This window comes from Rhinopithecus bieti, unplaced genomic scaffold (genome assembly GCF_001698545.2).
Source record: "Rhinopithecus bieti isolate Rb0 unplaced genomic scaffold, ASM169854v2 scaffold_25988, whole genome shotgun sequence".
Taxonomy (NCBI): domain Eukaryota; kingdom Metazoa; phylum Chordata; class Mammalia; order Primates; family Cercopithecidae; genus Rhinopithecus; species Rhinopithecus bieti.
The window spans coordinates 50,690-70,339 of NW_016811679.1; the positions used below are offsets into that span (position 1 = coordinate 50,690).

At 39.2% G+C, this 19,650-nt stretch overlaps 1 protein-coding gene across 1 annotated transcript in view; it reads right to left on the reverse strand.

Annotated features, from left to right (window-relative positions):
- Positions 1 to 7,330: 7,330 nt before the first annotated feature.
- FRMPD4 (FERM and PDZ domain containing 4) overlaps positions 7,331 to 19,650 on the reverse strand; it is a 236,564-nt gene continuing 224,244 nt past the window's right edge. The window contains 3 exon segments of the mRNA XM_017894671.1: positions 7,331 to 11,328; positions 12,972 to 14,261; positions 14,633 to 15,713. Coding sequence (XP_017750160.1) covers positions 10,004 to 11,328; positions 12,972 to 14,261; positions 14,633 to 15,713 — 3,696 coding nt within the window. The 3' untranslated portion in view covers positions 7,331 to 10,003.

Consider the following 19,650-nt stretch of genomic DNA (forward strand, 5'->3'; position numbering starts at 1 on the left):
TCACACTCTCCAATATCTTTGTCAACAATTCACAAGCTAATGTGTAGCCAACATTTTACAGCAGATTTTCAAATCTTGGGGAAGAAATAATTATCCATGCAAATCACATATCATCATGTAAGACATCCAAAGGCTAAGAACAAGTGAGTGTATTTGAGTCTATGTATGTGTGTGTATGTTTTAATTTTTAAGGAGGTGCTCAGTTGTCTTTCCACCTAGGACTTGGGGCCAAAAAAATGGATTTGGCTAAGTCAAGCTTACGGTCTAATGAAGGAAGGTCTTTATCTGCAACTCTCTCTATTGCACGTATCATTTAAATTTCTTCAGCAGCGTCTATATGAAATGAGTGTCATGTGTACTAACTGATCAGAGTTGGTTCCTTTCTCCAAATTCTAGGCAAATGCCTGACTTATATGTGATTTCTTCCTCAGAAGCCTATAATGTTCCCTCCGAGAACTTACTGCAATCTGTCATTATTCTGTTTATTTTTCACTCTTTTTTGTCTGCTTGCCCACTAGAACTGCACTGTACAATGTAGTAGGCAATAGCCACATGTGAATGTTTAAATTCAATTAATTAAATTACATAAAGTTTAAAATTTGGTTCCTTAGTCATACTGGCCACATTGGGAATACTCAGCAGCCACATATAACTATTTGCTATCATATTGAGTATCACAGATTTAGACACTTTCCGTTATTGCAGAGAGTTCTATTGAACAGTGCTGAATGCTATACATTTAGTCCTCATTATTCATGGTACTGATATGTATACATTTCAGTTACTATGATTTTGCTAATCTACCAGGCCCCAACAACATTGTTTAAATTTCAGTTACCATGATATGTTAACTGAATTGCATAAAGCATAAATTTTGCCATTAACTGTTCAATCCAAAAATCACTACACAAATAAAAGGTGTGCATCATGGTCAGCAATCAATTGCCTTACTTCTTTCCAAGTCTGCCACTGATTGGTCTGTTATTCAGCTCATGCACACACAGCAAAGCAAGTAGCTGTGCTGCCTCCTTTTGCTTTCCCTCATGTGATAAGGCCATGTAATGTTTAATAAAATTGGAGCATTGATAGAGAGAACTGGTCAACAAGGATGAAAGTGCAGCAAAGAAACAAAAGTGATAACACTGGAAGTGAAATTAAAATAAGATATCAATGGAGTCATCAAAGAAGTAGTTGACAGCAGGAATGACGTTGCCCTCATTTGAGACTGTAGATGTGCCACCAGAGAGATGCAGTGAAGGTACATGTATCAACATAAATAAGGGGAGAAGTTTTGAGGAAAAGGATGAAGCTGTCTCAGAGAAAGTGACACTGGAAAAAAAAAACCACTTCGCATGAAAGGAACTCTCTTGGAGATATTTCACAATAATAAAAACACAAATGATAAAATATTAGAAGCTTTGACAATTTGCCAAAGGCATAGAAGAAGATGCTTACCTATATCATTGAGCTATACGATGAATAAAAGAAGGCAAGCACTGTTCAAACTCCTCTTGATGAATTTTTACAAAAGGATTCAGTTTAATTCTCAAGGTTTCTAATAGTTTAAATTATTGTATACTAAATAAATATCAATTGTACTGCACTTTTTCATGTCCCTATACATTAATAACTGACAATAAGAGAGTATTTAAGTTTTGACAAAAATTGTTGTAGGTCATGGAGCAGGTATAATTTTTCTCATTGATTATTGATTGCTTTGCAGAGTTTCACCTTGCATGGTCACTTTCCCAGTCCTGCACTACCATGCAAAGGAAGGCTGCTTGTAATGCTAACTCACTCTGAACTTCTACTTTCTTGAGGAATGAAAAAGGTTTGCCAATTCTAAATGGGCGCTCCATCTTTGGCAGGGACAATGTCAGTCATATTCACCATCGTACCCACCTGTAGCACTTAGGACGATGTCTGCCTAGATTAGGAAGTTAATAATAGCTGGTGAATGATGAGTGAAAAAATAGATCCATCTTCCTTTAAGTGGCAGGTGGGAAGAAATTATAAATCATTAATGAAAAAGCAAGATAGGAAATGGGAACTAATCAAAATGAAAACAGCAGAAATATTACATGGCTGGAGGTTACCAAGAAAGCTAAATTCCACCAATCCCACATACATCCACTACCAAAGTGAATTCTGCCTATAGTGATGAATGATGACACCACAAATGGCACAGAATTTTGGTCCAGACTTTAGAGTAGAAAATGTGAATTAACACGAAGAATGAAAAAATTAAAAACCCCAAACAAACGACCCCAAAACCCAGTGCTCTGAAATTAATGTGTAACAGAAAATTAAGATGCAATGATAAATATAGACAGTTTCACGGAAGGTAGCTGGTTAATTTGAAGTTGAATGGTGCAGTAAGTTACTTTGGATATTATCTATCTCTTTCAGTGATGCAGGATTTAAGCCATTCCATTATTTTGTGTAGCAACAAATATTTGATAGAGATACAGATTGTTCTTCTGTGGATTTTCTATGTATAGGCTTTGGAATTAAAAAGTGAGATGGGTAGACCAGGGTATAGGTGGAATAAATAAAAAATATCCAATTTAATTATATTCAAATTGTTATGAATAAAAATTCAGTTCAAAAGGCGAGATTCTTAATCTTTGATCTATCAAAGCTGAAAAGCTATTGCTGCAACCTGACTTTAAAAGAAGATTTGGGATGTTACATACAAATTTATTTTTCATAGTTTTCATAGTTTTCATAGTTTTCATAGTTTTTGCACATGCACACACACACATATACACACACACACACACACACACACCACTATCTACACAAATCAAAATTGACCACTTTCAAAGCAAAGACAAAATCAGGTTAGAGACAATGTAATATTGATGCAACTTTTTCCTTCTTTTTTTAGTCTTTTTTTTTTCCTTTTTTTTTTTTTGAAACGAGGTCTCTCTATGTTGCCTCACAAGTAGCTGGGATTACAGGCAAACACCACTGTGCCTGGCAATATTAATGTATTTTGATCCCCATGAAGGTTTCTAAAGGTTTGGAAGAGATAATGAATTACCTGAACGTAGGTGATTTGTTTTCCATTTCAAAAATCACACAATTTTGCAGGGTGATAACCAGTCAAAAGGAAAACACAGCCCGTCCCCCACTGCCAAATCAAGGATAATCCAGGCAGGATAAATTAGAGCACTGTCCTGGGTCACTCAGAAGTAACATTCAGAGAATTAATAACTGGCATTTAGAACTATACGAAAGCAGAACATAAACAAATGAGGATTGTCTTTCCTAAGAGAAATCATAACGAAAGATAAAATTTATAGCAAAAGGAATTGAGCCATTGTGGTATTGCTATAGCTAGTGATTTCAGGCTTTCTTTGCTGGAAAATAATTTCGTTTGCGATTAGACTAATTTCTGCTGAGTTTAAGGTTAGTGGGATCTGTGTTAATTTTAATGTCTGAGCAATTGCAATCATTTTTTGATTTTTTTTTCTTGAAGCTAATGCTGTGTAGTTGTTGATCTGAGCACTCTGTCTTTCCACATCTATCATATCCCTTCTGATGAACCCACTTATGTGAAATATGCTGGGACGGACACTCAGGTACAAGGGCAACTCTGGTCAGAACAACACTCTGAGCCAAAAGCAAAGCTCATAAACAAATAAAATACAAATAACTTTACTATGTAATACAGTAAGAGATGGAACGAAGAGGCCCTAAATTGTGGGCAATGGTTATCTTTGGAGGTTGGGTTTATAGGGGACTTTTACTTTCTCCATCATTTATTTCTGTAATGTTTATTTGATAATATTAAGGAATTTCCAATTTTAAAATGCAAAATGTCATTGTGGTTATGTTTAAAAGTTCTCACAGGATATTCTTACTGAAATATTCATGGGCTAAGCACTATGATATCTGGGACTTGCTTCTAAATCATACAGTGGGAGAGGAGGTGGGTAGAAATACGGAAAATAAGATTAGACATGAATCGGTACATAATGAGTCCACATGAATTCATATGATTGTGTCTACTTTTGTTTGAAAGATTTGTGCTAAAAGATTAATAAAATGGTAGGAGATAAACTTAGCAAAGTAGACTGGGGACTAAATGTAAAGAACCGTGAGTATAAGGAAGGTTTATCCTCTAGTTCAGTGCTCTCCAGATTTCAGTGAATGCAACCCTACCTGCGACAATATTGTTACATGCATGCACCAGGCATATGCTTATTTATTCATTCATTTATTTATTTATTTAAAATTATATACATGTACCATTGTACTATTATGCCATTATAAAACATACACAAACATAAAAAAGCTAGATAAAATAAGCACAAGTATTGTTCTAATATGTTCTTCCTACACTCTATGGACCTGGACCCCAGTTAGGAGCCCCATGCTTTGTGAATGTGGGGCCCCTTGAAGTTTTCTGAATAGCAAAGAGTTTATTTATAAGAAACAGAAACTTACTGGCGCAGTCATGGGAGGTTGATTAGAAGGACCCAGAGCTACTTCCCTGAGGCTTCTCAAAGAACTTGAATGGACTGGGAAGTTGTTCTAACTAGATATGTGACTTGAACAAGGATGGTCACTTCCTTGTACCCTTCTTTTACATATATGCAATACACATAATGTGTTCTGCACACAGTCAGGATACAATATGCATATAAAACAAACAAACATTCCCCACATATTATCTTGGGCAGTATATTTAACACAACGATTATGATGATAATAATAGCTAACATTAATTGAATACTTACTCTCTGCCAGGTATTGTGGTAAGAACTTTACATACACATTTTACTCAAAATCATGACAACCCTATGGAAATCAATCTTATAATTGACTTTATTTTATTATGAGGAAATTGAGTCTAGAAAAGTAGCTTTCCCAACACGAAAGGGCTAGAAAATGGCAGAGTCAAAATTTAAATAAGATGTTTCTGACCCCAAACCCCATATCCGTAACAACTCATCCATATTGCCTCCAGAGAGAATAGTGTCCAAACCAGCAGATTGTTGTGATGATTAAATGAGATAATATAGTTAATATGCTTAGCACACTGTCTGACATAGGGCACACATCCTATTAATAGGTTAGGATTTTAGTACACAGAATGATATTTACTAAGATTTTCCACAGTAAACACCACTAATATCTCTCAATATCAAAACATCAATATTTATAATTATAATTGTAATGAAATAATGTTTTATTATTTAGTTAAACATTATTTATAATAACACACGCCTAAACTCCTTTCCTTCGCTGCCATCCATAACCACGTGTGGCTTTTGTTGTTGAGTCCCTGTGGAATGGCTGACTAGAGAGAGATTGCAATTGTGGACTGTGTTATGCCTCCTTCTCAGTAGGCTACAAAAGTAGAAATATTTGCACCTGGTGTACTCCCGTCGTATTCTTAAGGAGCCACCTGTCTAAGTAGGAGTGCATGTAACTTGAGCACTGAATGACCCAGGAAATATATATATATACATATCGATTTTATTTTATGACTGCAGGGTACTTTTAGAGGCGTGACAGTCCTGGAAAGTTCTTTGCATTCCATTGGTTTCACTTGAACTGGTCAAATATACCACTTCCATTTCTTTCTTTCTTTTTTTTTTTTTCAGATTTCATATTTTATCAGCCAATCCAGATTAAGTATTTATTTAATAAATACTTAACTATTTACTCATGGTTCCCATGGTTACAGTAGCCATTTCTCCCCGATTTTCTGGAACATCAAAGATTTGAGATTTTGTCCCAGTACTACGCTGTAATTCCAAATTTAATTGGCAGCCTTAGCCTCTGTAGAGGCGGTGATGCATGAAGCCCTATGCTGAGAGCTGTAATCTGAGATGAGACTCACAGGTGCTGGTGTGTGGTCTGGTCTACATTACTGAATCAATACTTAATTTTGATGATCATTAAATGTTCCTTTTGTAAGTTTGCAAATACTTTACTAAATGTCCCATCATTCTAAAGGGAATTTTAAGTTTCATCGTTGAGTTGGGGTGGGGGGAAGATAATGTCTTTGGTTTGTAGAGTTTTGACATTTAGTCAAAGCAGATCTTTCCATCAAATAATTAATTTTGGCATTATTCCATACATTTTATGTAATGAGATATTCTATAACTCTAGGTATTACCTAGGAAACTGCCCATCATCCCCTCTGTTCTTCTCCCTGGGAAGTTCTTTAAATGCTAGAAACACTGTGAAGAGCATTTGTGCTGACACAGTAGAATCCATCCCCACCAATTTGTAGCCCAAATAGCAAAACCCAAATTAAATATGTGGGATTCTTGGAAGAAAGCATCCAGTAACCAAATACTATGAGCAAAAAATTAATTTATTACAGATATAGTCTCTAGTAATTCATAATAGCTTCTTGAATTTTAAATGTCTTTTTGCTATTTCCAATGCTTAAAAATCATAATTTTAAAACATAAGTACTGTTTTATATACATTGTAATTTCTTATCTTTTCTCTCTCTTTTTTTGTTTTGTGTTTTACTTCTAAATATGAATGATATGATCTCCAAGTATCTACTTGGAAAGAAAGGGGATAGGATTCATTGTTTTGCTCTAACATGGTAGAATTTAAAATTTCACATCATATACCTGGAGTTTTAACTATATGAAAAATAGCCAAATGTCATCACTTTCTTGGATATTTCTTTTACGTGTATATATATGTATAATATAAACAGAATACATCTGATTAGTACATTTCAACATTTCATCAATGTGACTTTTATCTCCTATTTTATATAAAATAACAAAATATACAGAGAGAAGAAAGGAGACATCTGTTCATCATACACACAAAGTAAATAAAAGTTCATGTATGGCTTTGTAAAGGTAGATTATGACGTGACTTCCATATTTATTTGTTTAAAAGCCTCTGTAATGTTTATTTGATAATATTAAGGAATTTCCAATTTTTAAAATGCAAAAATGTCATTGTGGTTATGTTTAAAAGTTCTCACAGGATATTCTTACTGAAATATTCATGGGCTAAGCACTATGATATCTGGGACTTGCTTCTAAATCATACAGTGGGAGAGGAGGTGGGTAGAAATACGGAAAATAAGATTAGACATGAATCGGTACATAATGAGTCCACATGAATTCATATGATTGTGTCTACTTTTGTTTGAAAGATTTGTGCTAAAAGATTAATAAAAATGGTAGGAGATAAACTTAGCAAAGTAGACTGGGGACTAAATGTAAAGAACCGTGAGTATAAGGAAGGTTTATCCTCTAGTTCAGTGCTCTCCAGATTTCAGTGAATGCAACCCTACCTGCGACAATATTGTTACATGCATGCACCAGGCATATGCTTATTTATTCATTCATTTATTTATTTATTTAAAATTATATACATGTACCATTGTACTATTATGCCATTATAAAACATACACAAACATAAAAAAGCTAGATAAAAATAAGCACAAGTATTGTTCTAATATGTTCTTCCTACACTCTATGGACCTGGACCCCAGTTAGGAGCCCCATGCTTTGTGAATGTGGGGGCCCCTTGAAGTTTTCTGAATAGCAAAGAGTTTATTTATAAGAAACAGAAACTTACTGGCGCAGTCATGGGAGGTTGATTAGAAGGACCCAGAGCTACTTCCCTGAGGCTTCTCAAAGAACTTGAATGGACTGGGAAGTTGTTCTAACTAGATATGTGACTTGAACAAGGATGGTCACTTCCTTGTACCCTTCTTTTACATATATGCAATACACATAATGTGTTCTGCACACAGTCAGGATACAATATGCATATAAAACAAACAAACATTCCCCCACATATTATCTTGGGCAGTATATTTAACACAACGATTATGATGATAATAATAGCTAACATTAATTGAATACTTACTCTCTGCCAGGTATTGTGGTAAGAACTTTACATACACATTTTTACTCAAAAATCATGACAACCCTATGGAAATCAATCTTATAATTGACTTTATTTTATTATGAGGAAATTGAGTCTAGAAAAAGTAGCTTTCCCAACACGAAAGGGCTAGAAAATGGCAGAGTCAAAATTTAAATAAGATGTTTCTGACCCCAAACCCCATATCCGTAACAACTCATCCATATTGCCTCCAGAGAGAATAGTGTCCAAACCAGCAGATTGTTGTGATGATTAAATGAGATAATATAGTTAATATGCTTAGCACACTGTCTGACATAGGGCACACATCCTATTAATAGGTTAGGATTTTAGTACACAGAATGATATTTACTAAGATTTTCCACAGTAAACACCACTAATATCTCTCAATATCAAAACATCAATATTTATAATTATAATTGTAATGAAATAATGTTTTATTATTTAGTTAAACATTATTTATAATAACACACGCCTAAACTCCTTTCCTTCGCTGCCATCCATAACCACGTGTGGCTTTTGTTGTTGAGTCCCTGTGGAATGGCTGACTAGAGAGAGATTGCAATTGTGGACTGTGTTATGCCTCCTTCTCAGTAGGCTACAAAAGTAGAAATATTTGCACCTGGTGTACTCCCGTCGTATTCTTAAGGAGCCACCTGTCTAAGTAGGAGTGCATGTAACTTGAGCACTGAATGACCCAGGAAATATATATATATACATATCGATTTTATTTTATGACTGCAGGGTACTTTTAGAGGCGTGACAGTCCTGGAAAGTTCTTTGCATTCCATTGGTTTCACTTGAACTGGTCAAATATACCACTTCCATTTCTTTCTTTCTTTTTTTTTTTTTCAGATTTCATATTTTTATCAGCCAATCCAGATTAAGTATTTATTTAATAAATACTTAACTATTTACTCATGGTTCCCATGGTTACAGTAGCCATTTCTCCCCGATTTTCTGGAACATCAAAGATTTGAGATTTTGTCCCAGTACTACGCTGTAATTCCAAATTTAATTGGCAGCCTTAGCCTCTGTAGAGGCGGTGATGCATGAAGCCCTATGCTGAGAGCTGTAATCTGAGATGAGACTCACAGGTGCTGGTGTGTGGTCTGGTCTACATTACTGAATCAATACTTAATTTTGATGATCATTAAATGTTCCTTTTTGTAAGTTTGCAAATACTTTACTAAATGTCCCATCATTCTAAAGGGAATTTTAAGTTTCATCGTTGAGTTGGGGTGGGGGGAAGATAATGTCTTTGGTTTGTAGAGTTTTGACATTTAGTCAAAGCAGATCTTTCCATCAAATAATTAATTTTGGCATTATTCCATACATTTTATGTAATGAGATATTCTATAACTCTAGGTATTACCTAGGAAACTGCCCATCATCCCCTCTGTTCTTCTCCCTGGGAAGTTCTTTAAATGCTAGAAACACTGTGAAGAGCATTTGTGCTGACACAGTAGAATCCATCCCCACCAATTTGTAGCCCAAATAGCAAAAACCCAAATTAAATATGTGGGATTCTTGGAAGAAAGCATCCAGTAACCAAATACTATGAGCAAAAAATTAATTTATTACAGATATAGTCTCTAGTAATTCATAATAGCTTCTTGAATTTTAAATGTCTTTTTGCTATTTCCAATGCTTAAAAATCATAATTTTAAAACATAAGTACTGTTTTATATACATTGTAATTTCTTTTCTTTTCTCTCTCTTTTTTTGTTTTGTGTTTTACTTCTAAATATGAATGATATGATCTCCAAGTATCTACTTGGAAAGAAAGGGGATAGGATTCATTGTTTTGCTCTAACATGGTAGAATTTAAAATTTCACATCATATACCTGGAGTTTTAACTATATGAAAAATAGCCAAATGTCATCACTTTCTTGGATATTTCTTTTACGTGTATATATATGTATAATATAAACAGAATACATCTGATTAGTACATTTCAACATTTCATCAATGTGACTTTTATCTCCTATTTTATATAAAATAACAAAATATACAGAGAGAAGAAAGGAGACATCTGTTCATCATACACACAAAGTAAATAAAAGTTCATGTATGGCTTTGTAAAGGTAGATTATGACGTGACTTCCATATTTATTTGTTTAAAAGCCTCTTGAGAGAACGTGTCAGTGTGCTTACGAGAGCGGCCATGGTGGTTGAGTGTCGCGCCGAGAATCCAATATTAGGGTCCCCAGGGTTCTTTCCAGTGGCTGCTTCGGCAGCTTTCAGTAGACAAATGTAATTTATGACCACTTCATCGATCTTCCCTACAATTTCCTGCCGCTGTGTTTCTGAGTTCACGACTTTAACTAATCGCATGCAAGCTTCTGTTAGGCAACAGAGTACTTGAAAGCTGGAAGTCATAGCTAGGAGCATCTCCTCCGGGCTTTTCTCAGCCATCGCCATTTTCCTACAGGCACTTCCCAACTGTCTGGACTCAATGGATAACAGTTGCTTGTACTGAGAAAGTGTAAGGTCGTATGCTTCAGGGCGTGATTCCTCTCTCTTCTCCTTTGTTGCCCTGACGAGACAGAGCAGCTCATTGGCATCATTTTGGGCTGCAAGGAACCCATCAGGCATTGCATATGTGCTCTCCTTTAGGGCATTTATTCTTGCAATCCGGGCATCAAAAGCCAGGTTGCTGAAGTCCAAGTCATCTGGGCCTCGCAGGTCTTCTGCCCAGACCTTCAGCACTGACCCTCTGGATAGCTCCCCTCCTTGCTTCTGAATCGCCACAGCCAGACATGGGCTGCTTGGTTCTGGCATGGCTTGAGTCATCTGTGGTCTATAGAGGCAAGCGACCTGGACAGTGGCCTCTCCCCTCTCCTCCTCTTCCTCACCATCTTCATCCTGCCCTCGGTTCAGGAAGCAATAGCTGAAGGGTCCCCGGCATCTCCAATTGCTGCCCTCCAGCTTCCGCAAGGGTAATGTCCTATACAGCTTTGAGTCTTTATGAGCCACTGGGGACCTTTTGTGAAACCTCCCCTCAGAGCTCAAGTGCATCGAGCTTTGGGAAAAACTTTTGGTGAGCTTCCTCCCCAGGGGGAGTTCTGCTCGCCTTTCAGAACTGGCCTCCTGTGCTTCTGTGATGCCTGGACACTTTAAGCTGACTGCACCCTTGGTTCTTTCTCGGAAGGTCTCCAAATCGACAGATCCGGAGAGGACACTGCTGCTATGTCTCAGAGCCTTCTGGCTGGGGGGTGTCCTGAGGCTTCCCCCTCTCAGATCTGGTGGCCGCCAGCTCACAGCCTCTCCGTATGCCTGATTTGCTTGGGAGAAATCATTAGGGTCTTGATTTGGAATTGGCACCTTTGATTCCGAGTGAATGTTTGATGGTAGCAGGATGGGATCAGCTTCAGGATGTTGAGACCAAGCTGAAGGCATGCCTCCTCGTCTCTCCTTCCCAGGCTCTGTCAAAGCTACACTAGGGGTAGTAGAAAAACAGAGAGAATCATTAAGCATCTCCTGGGAGGCCATTTTTACTACATCTCTACATGATGTCTGTCATTTCTCAGGGATGTAGTCTGGAAGGGCTGCCGTATGCTAAGGTCACCCTGCTTTCCAAAGGCTGCCTCTTGATATCTCATAACAAATTTCCATTTTAATGAATATCAAGAAAATACTGGAACCTGTTATTTCTGGTACTGCTGATTCATTTGAAATTGTCTGGAAATCCCAAACATTTTCAGGGATTTCATGAATTGCCTTGCTACCAATATCTACCCATCAAAGCTTAGACACAGAAAACAACTATGTATAGATTATTCAAATATATTGAAGATATTAAGTTTCCTTTCAAGGGAATTAAGTTAAACCTGGCATCAGTTTCTTTCTTTATTTTCTTTTCCTTTCTTTCTTTCCTTTCTTTCTTTTAAAGAAGTGGCCTAATTTAATTAATGCAAATTAAATAAGTGAATCTTTTTAAGAGGATAGCATGAGGTTTGCCTGGTACAAAGTCTGAAGTTGAGACCTTGGGCCAGTTGCTCAACATTTTTGTTTTTTTTTGGTTTAAGAAAAGCTGTCATGTGAAGCAAATAATCCCCATCTCACAGAATATTTGTGAGAAGCAAGAGGTAACTCAGGTGAAAGTTCTTTATAATCATGAAGGATTAAACAGTGTGACTTAGTTTAGAAGTAAATATGCAGTTGGGTGATGAGTTAGGTAATATTCACAGATAACTTTTCCAAGGCAGGTAAAGCCAGTGGTGGGTTTTGAGAAAGTAGAAAATCTTAAAAGAACAGGAATGGAAAATGACCAATATAAGATCTCACTAACTTCTATTGACCTGTATGAAAAAGACACTATTGATGACATAATTTGAAACATGAAAATATGACAGAGTATCTGCTTTTGCCATATAATGACCAGCCAAGTGGATCAGTGAGGGGAATGCATACCATTGAGTGGTGGAGTAGTGAAGGTGGGATACAGAAGGTGGATGTGTTCTTGTTTCTATGTGTGTTTACACTTTATTATTTTGGGGAAAATAAAGCAGCTCATCAGGCATAACCTCAAAATCTTCCTGACACTGGGGTATGCCAGACACTTCAGAACATCTCTACAGGGCAGTCTTACAGAGTAGGGAGGAATCAGTAAGATTGCTGAAAGGCAAATAATCTCTCCAAACCCTTCCAATCTCCCTGATACCCTGCTCTTATTCTTCCTTGTCCCTCAATAATGAAATGGCAGAATTAGAAATCGGATGTCTTGGGAAGAAAATCAAACTGTTATGTGACTCTAAGCAATACTATCATATAACTAAAAGTCATACTGGGCATTGCTAAACATCTGCATTTAGAATTTAGGAAAAACATATTGCCCCATCAAATTCTGAAAGCAAACACAGAGCAAGATTATAAAGAGCAAATGCCATTTTCACCTTTGTAATCTTTAGTATTTATTAAATACTAGGGGATCAATGATTGGTACTTTACTGTTCTGTGGCCTTTTAAATTCTACCTTTTACTTTTCTTCCAGACTTTACGTTTGTAAGTTTGTTGTAAATATGGTTTACATGCTCCTGGCATGTCATACAAAGTGCTAAATCCATCATTGCTGTACCTGTGGTTTCCTTAATCTTGGGGAGCCGATGGCATCCATCTCTCAATGTGCCAAACAGGGGTTCGGTGTTAATGGCTGTGTGCAGAGCAGGCACTGTCATTCGTGGACACATCCCTTCTGTCTGTGGGTGCAGTTCCTTAAAGGTGGGTCCGTGGTTGGGAAGCCCAGGGGCTCTCTCCTCTGAAGGAATGTAATTCACGCCTTTCCCAGAAGCGTCAGGAATCAAGTGCTTCCCTAGGGAGGGGCAGAGCGGCGACTCCACGGGTGTGGCGCAGGCACTGCCGCTGCTGCCCGTGCCACAGCCTGCATCCACTGAAGAGCCTTGGGAGCTCTGCAGAGAAAAATGGCCCTCGCTTTGCAGCGATGACATCCGCTTGGCCAAGTGGTAGTCACAAAGGCGGGCCACACTCTCATCAGCCTCAGGAAGCTTGGAAGGATGGTCGCAGGTGGACGAGTCAGCGTCCTCTGGGTTATCTAAGTCTTTGGCTGAAGATGCACAGGTCACGTCAGTTAAGAAGTGGTCCCCTTGACCAAGTCCTGAGCCATCACTGGTTTCTCCATCAGGAGCTCCTTCTTCCTTCCCTTCGGCCTCCCTTGCCCCAAGACCAGAAGCTCTTGGAAAGGTTTTCCCCGTTGCTGCTTCTAATCCACTTTTTTCAGCCATCCCGCCTTCAGTGGCCACATACCATCTTTGGCTGTCCTTGCGAAAGGCAGTTCTCTCCAGGTTAAAAGTGCTCAGGTGTTGACTGTCCCGTGAAGACACAGTACCAAATTTACCACTGGCATCCTCCTCCATCTCTGCCGTTTTGGTCCCCTGCTGTTTTTTTCCTATTGTGTTCCCATTAGGGGGTGCCTTCCCCTCACCATCGGCCAGCTTGCTTTTCCTTTTGCTAGTGCAGGAGTATGCCACCGACCCCATGTGCAGTTTGCTGAAATAGTCAGTGACCGACTTAGTCTCCATGGTTTCAGGCTCCATCTCCATGTGGTCTGAGTGAAGTAACTGCTTGGAAGGCACAACTTTGGGCGGGAGGTCAGTTGCTGGCCTAGCAGCCAGGGTGTGCGAGGACTTTGGAGGCAAGCCCCCAGTGGGGGTCTTGGAGGCTGGGAACTCAGTCTGCTCTTCTGCAAGGGGGTGGTAGCCTTCGTGAGTGGCCAAGAACATGCGGGAGAGGTTTTCTGACTGTTTTTGTGCTGTGGCCAGTTCAGAACTCTCAGTCATTTCAGAAGAGTTAGTTTCATTGCCTGAGTCTGATGAAGACTCAGGACTATAAGCCCGCAAGATGGCTACACCTGCATGCCGTAAAAAACAATAACTGATTAATGGATGCATCAGAGGCACTTGGAGACATGTAAGAAAATGGGACCCGTTATTACTAAAACAAAATACTAAGTTTTTCCCTTTTCAGTAAGGACTCTGAGTTTATTGTACAGTTTTCCAGAAACGGGGTGGGGTGGGGAGATGTGCCTTATGTTTTTAAAAAAATAACAACAAAGGAAATCACATACACACAAAAAAACCTATGATGGCAGTTTCAGCACATTTATGAAATGGGACATTTGTGAAATGGAGAACACCACGTAACAGGACTCCAAGGGCAAATGGCTTGGAAGGATGGAATGATATGGTTATCAGTGAATGAATGTAACAATTGTGAAAGAACCTGAATTGTCACTGGTCTGCTGTTCTTCTGACACGGATAGAGTCTCTAGAGCTCCCAGCGTGGAGACAACGGCATTATCCAGTCCCTTCTCACACTTGCCTTCGGCGCTGGTGGGCACAGCGTCAATGAGGGACACGGGGATCTCATCATTTTGCAGGCTGCTGCCTTTCTCCTTGTCCTCGGGGAAGGAAGCTGCCTGGCTCTGAGAGTCCTCTTCATCTGAACTGTCTCTAAAGCCAGGTGGGGGTGCAGCAATGGCCATGTTCAAGGAACGCAACAGGAAGTCATCCTCATTGTCATCACCTTCTGGAGGGGGCAGGGATGTGAGGTCAATGATGTCATCGCTTGACCCAGACAGGTTGAGGATGGCTGGCTGGTTCATCTCCCCCACCACGAGGTCCTCCTCGCAGCTCACCTCGTCCTCATCCTCTGCGTCATCAGTGTTTTCTGCATAACAGATGTCATGCAGGAGGGGCTCCTCAATCCCCTCCGCAGCCTGGAAGCTCTTCACATCGCCTATGTTTGCATAAACAGAATTTTCCACAAACTGGATGCCCTCTGCCTCTGGAGTGAGATCCAGGCCCTTCATGTCACTGGCACTGCTGATGTAGAGATTTCTCTGCTTCTCCAGCATTTCAGGACTCTCATCTAGTAGTGTTTCATAGCCGAGGGTTGGGGGACTAATACCATCATCCAAGGCGAAGTCTCCAAAAATAAAGGACACTTTAGCTCCTCTGGGAGATTCCTGTGCTTTCTTCAGAGTTTCTGGTCCTGAGAGGGTCAATAGGGACCGCTGAGCGAGACTTCTGTAGTCTGCCTCACAGGGGGCCTCCCCGGGCTGGCTCAGCTGCTGGTTAAGTCCATCTGAACTATAGGCGTTGTCTATGTACAAGTGCCGGTGCTCTTTTGGACATAGGGTGCTGTCTGTGATCTCCACCGTCTTCTGCTTTGAATCTATGTATGTTATAGGTATGTGTATCTGGCTTCTTGCGGTCCGCCGTTCGGCCCGAATAAAGGTGGTCATTTGTGGGGTATACAGTTCCGAATCTGGGCCAAGGAGGGGTTATGCTTTCCCTTCTGTGTTTTGTGCGCTGAGTCCGTAAAGAGAAAGGGGGGGAAGTAATCATGCAAAGGACACTTACGTGGTATCTGTCTGGTTTTGGGTTGGTTTTTGGGGTGGGGTGGGTGGGGCTTGTGCTCTGTTTTTTATACGTTAATGGCTTGAGCTATCACTTGTGCAAATACGTTTTTCATACTAACCCGAGATAATTATGAGTAACTTGTGGGATTAGGCTTCAATGTGGTAAGAATTCCTTGGATTAGGAGAAACAACCTTAACAAAATTGATACTGCATAAATTGTAATTGCTATTTGATAAAACGTAATACCATCCAGGGGTAGGGAAGTATAGCTTAATTCCATCTGACCCTTGGTTCTATTATTAAAAGGCTTCATTCATATCTACAAATGTAAATATACAACATGCCTTTTACCCTTAAAGGTAAGATTTCAATAGGCCGTTATTCCAGAACATTAATTGTTCTTTTCTTTGTAAGGTGAGATCTAATATTCCCTGCTTCGTGGAGGAAGATATTGAATGTTTTCCTCATTGAGTTCAGAGATGGTCAAGGATTGTCAGAGTTTTACCACATGGGAAATTAAAATAAATATTGTAATGATAGTACAAAACTTCTATCTTCAGTCTTTTGATATCCTAGTAGATGTTAAAATATTCATGTATAAATGTCAGCATGCATGCCTGTGTGTATGTGGGTGTGTGTATAAAATGCATAAGGTGGAGTGGTCACAGGTAAGGTACTTTTCTCTGTAATTTCTAAGCATAATTAATATTTAGATTAATTTCAATTTTTGTTTGTATAACGGGAACTCCTGAAAATTTGTTTCATGTTCCTCATGGATTAAAATTACAAAACCCCAATTTAAATACTATTATTTTGTTTGCTCTTCAAGCATCTTTCAATCTGGAATTTTGATGTGGAGATTTGTTCTGATATTTAACAAGACAGAGAACTGGGTCATTCTGTTGATATTGCCTTATAGATTCCAGAGGCAACATTTTGAGAAAATTTTAGGGCCATGCTATTCTCCCATCTGCTCCCTCGAATTGTCCCCAGCACAAGTTTGGATAACTGACATCAGATGTGCAAGACATATGGGAAAAAAGTGCAGTTTTACCGAAGAGGTTTTTGCTCCCGGCAAATCATGCAATGGACTTAATGCTGAACAGTGTTCATGGTCATTTTTAATAAATTCATGTATTTTCATGAACAATAAGAGATATAATTTTGTACACTAGCCATATTTGCATCTTACCTTACAATAAATAAACCTCATGGAGGTTCAGCATTATTTTATTAACAACAACAATTTAGATTATGACTGGGTGTGCATGTCGGGGGAAGTGTGTGTGTGTGTGTGAGTGTGGATTGTTGCAGGAGGAAGAGTAGTTCAGCAAAGTTGCATTGTAATGCAGGTTTAGGGCTTGGCAAATATTTTCTGTAAAGGGAGGCCCAGACAGTAAATATTTTGGTTTTGTGGGCCAACCATTCAATTGAGCAACTACTCAACTTAGCTGTTTTAATATGAAAGTAGCCATAGATGCTACATAAACAAATGGGTATATGAGTTGAATGGTGGCCCCCAAAAGATATGTCCACTCTGTGAATGTGACCTGATTTGGAAAAAAGTGTCTTGCAATGTTAAGGATCTTGAGATGAGATTATCCTTAACTATCTGCATGGGCCCTAAATTCAATGGCAGAGAGAGATTTGGGCCACACAGAGAAGAGGGGAAGGCCACGTGAAGATAGCGGCAGAGACTGTAGTTAAGCAGCCACAAGGAATGCTGGCGGCCACCAGAAGCAGGAGGAGGTAACGAGAAATCCTCCCCTAAAGCCTTTGAAGAGAGCATGGCCCTGTCAACATCCTGGTTTTGAACTTGTGGCCTCCGAAACTGGGAGAATAAATTTATGTTGTTTAAAGCTCCCAAGTTTGTAAGAATTTGTTCCAGCAGCCTTAGGAAAGTAAAACAATGTGTGTGGTTGAGTTCCAATAAAACCTTATTTGCAAGAACATGATTTGGCCCATTGACCATAGTTTTGCCAACTCTGGTTTAGATGAACAAGAAAACTGAATAGGTCAGCAGGCTCAAAGCAAGTTGATGGATACTTACTGAGATTCTCCTAAAGCCCAGAGATGCATACATATCTGGGGCCAGGGATTTTGAAAGTGCTTGAAGCCTAATTTTCAAGATAGAGAAGAAGAAATGGGGGCTGTTTCTTCCTAGAGATCTTGACTAAGATCTGGGATCAATTTCAGGTGAGAATAAGATATGTGCTCAATCTAGCTTCCTTCCAGAAGGGTCTACTGATTTGGCTTCCTGGAATAGTTTTGGAGACATGGAAGAATGTGGGTTGGGAGCTGGGATCTATTCTGTGGCCCAGTCTCCTACAGTGGAAGGAGAGATTGGACTACAGAAGAACTGGCCTGATGGAACTTCCGCTCTATATTTCTTGGCTGTCAGATCTTTTGGGAGTTTCTGAAGAGAAGAGAGTACTTTCAGCACTCGCTGGTGCGCTCTCGCGCTCTCGCTCTCTCTCTCTCTCTCTCTCTCTCCCCTGCCCTCTATCTTTGAGAGTGGGGATAGGTATTTGAAACTGGGAGACATGATGGTGAGGCTGAAGTCCCATTCTTTTCCCACAGTAAGAATACTTTTTGTAACTATGTTTTTGCCTCTTTAAGTTCTGTTAAAACTTACGTTGTGGGTCACTATAAATTGGACAGAGTGGAGACCCTTATTACTGTAATCATGTTTAGAATAGTAGGTTTGGTTTTCTTCATACACCTCTACAATCTTTACAGTCTATGAGGAAAGGATTTATTTTCCAGATAAACTTTAAAATTTGAAAATAAAAGCCAAAAACTGGTTTTCCAATGGGAAACAATTGTGTCAAATTGCTGAACAGCTCTTTGGAATTTCTTTTCTTTTCTCTTTTTTATTTTTTTTTTGTTTTTTAGACACAGGATCTTGCTTTGTCATCCAGGCTGGAGGCTGGAGTGCAACAGTGTGCTTGGCTCACTAAAGCCTTGACCTCTCGGGCTTGCGTGATCCTCCCGCCTCAATGTCCCAAGTAGCTAGGACCACAGGTGTATGCCACCACACCTGGCTAGTTTTTAAATTTTTTTCGTAGACACAGGGTCTCACTTTGTTGCTCAGGCTGGTCTCAAGCTTCTGGGTTCAAGTGATCCATCCGCCTTCAACTCCCCAAGTGCTGAGACTATAGGTATGAGCCACCGAGCCCAGCCTTCTTTGGAATTTCGAAGGTCAGCATTAAATTGCTCTAAATCTCCTAGCTCAATGAAAACATGTGGTCATAAAATGTTTACTGCCAAACCCAGTGCACGTCTATCACCTCCTTTTGTTCTTTCTTTTCTGTATTTATTTTAAACATTTGTGTCTCTCAGGAGCTTTCTTTGCCACATGTTCTGTCTTTCTCTCCTTTCTGTGTTTCTATGACTTTCTAATTTATTTATTTATTTATTTATTTTTGAGACAGGGTTTTGCTCTGTTACCTAGGCCAGAGTGTAGTGGTGTAGTCATAGCTCACAGCAGCGTTGACCTCCTAGGCTCAAGGTATCCTCCCACCTCAGCCTCCCATGTAGCTAGGACTACAGGCGCATGCCACCACACCTGGCTAATTTTTATATTTTTTGTAGAGATGAGGTCTCCCTGTGTTGCCCAGTCTGGTCTCAAACTCCTGTGCTCAAGTGATCCTCCTGCCTCAGCCTCCCAAAGTACTGGGATTACAGGCGTGAACCACTGCACCTGGCCTCTATCTCTGTCATTCTCGGTTCTTTCTGCCTCTGTTTTTTTTTTTTTTTCCCACTGCAAATTATTAATAGAAATGCTGAGCATCATTTTACATGATGTACCTAGATTATTTTTCTAACCCTTGCAAGCTAGTTTTTTTTTTTTTTTTTTTTTTTTTTTTCAGCAAA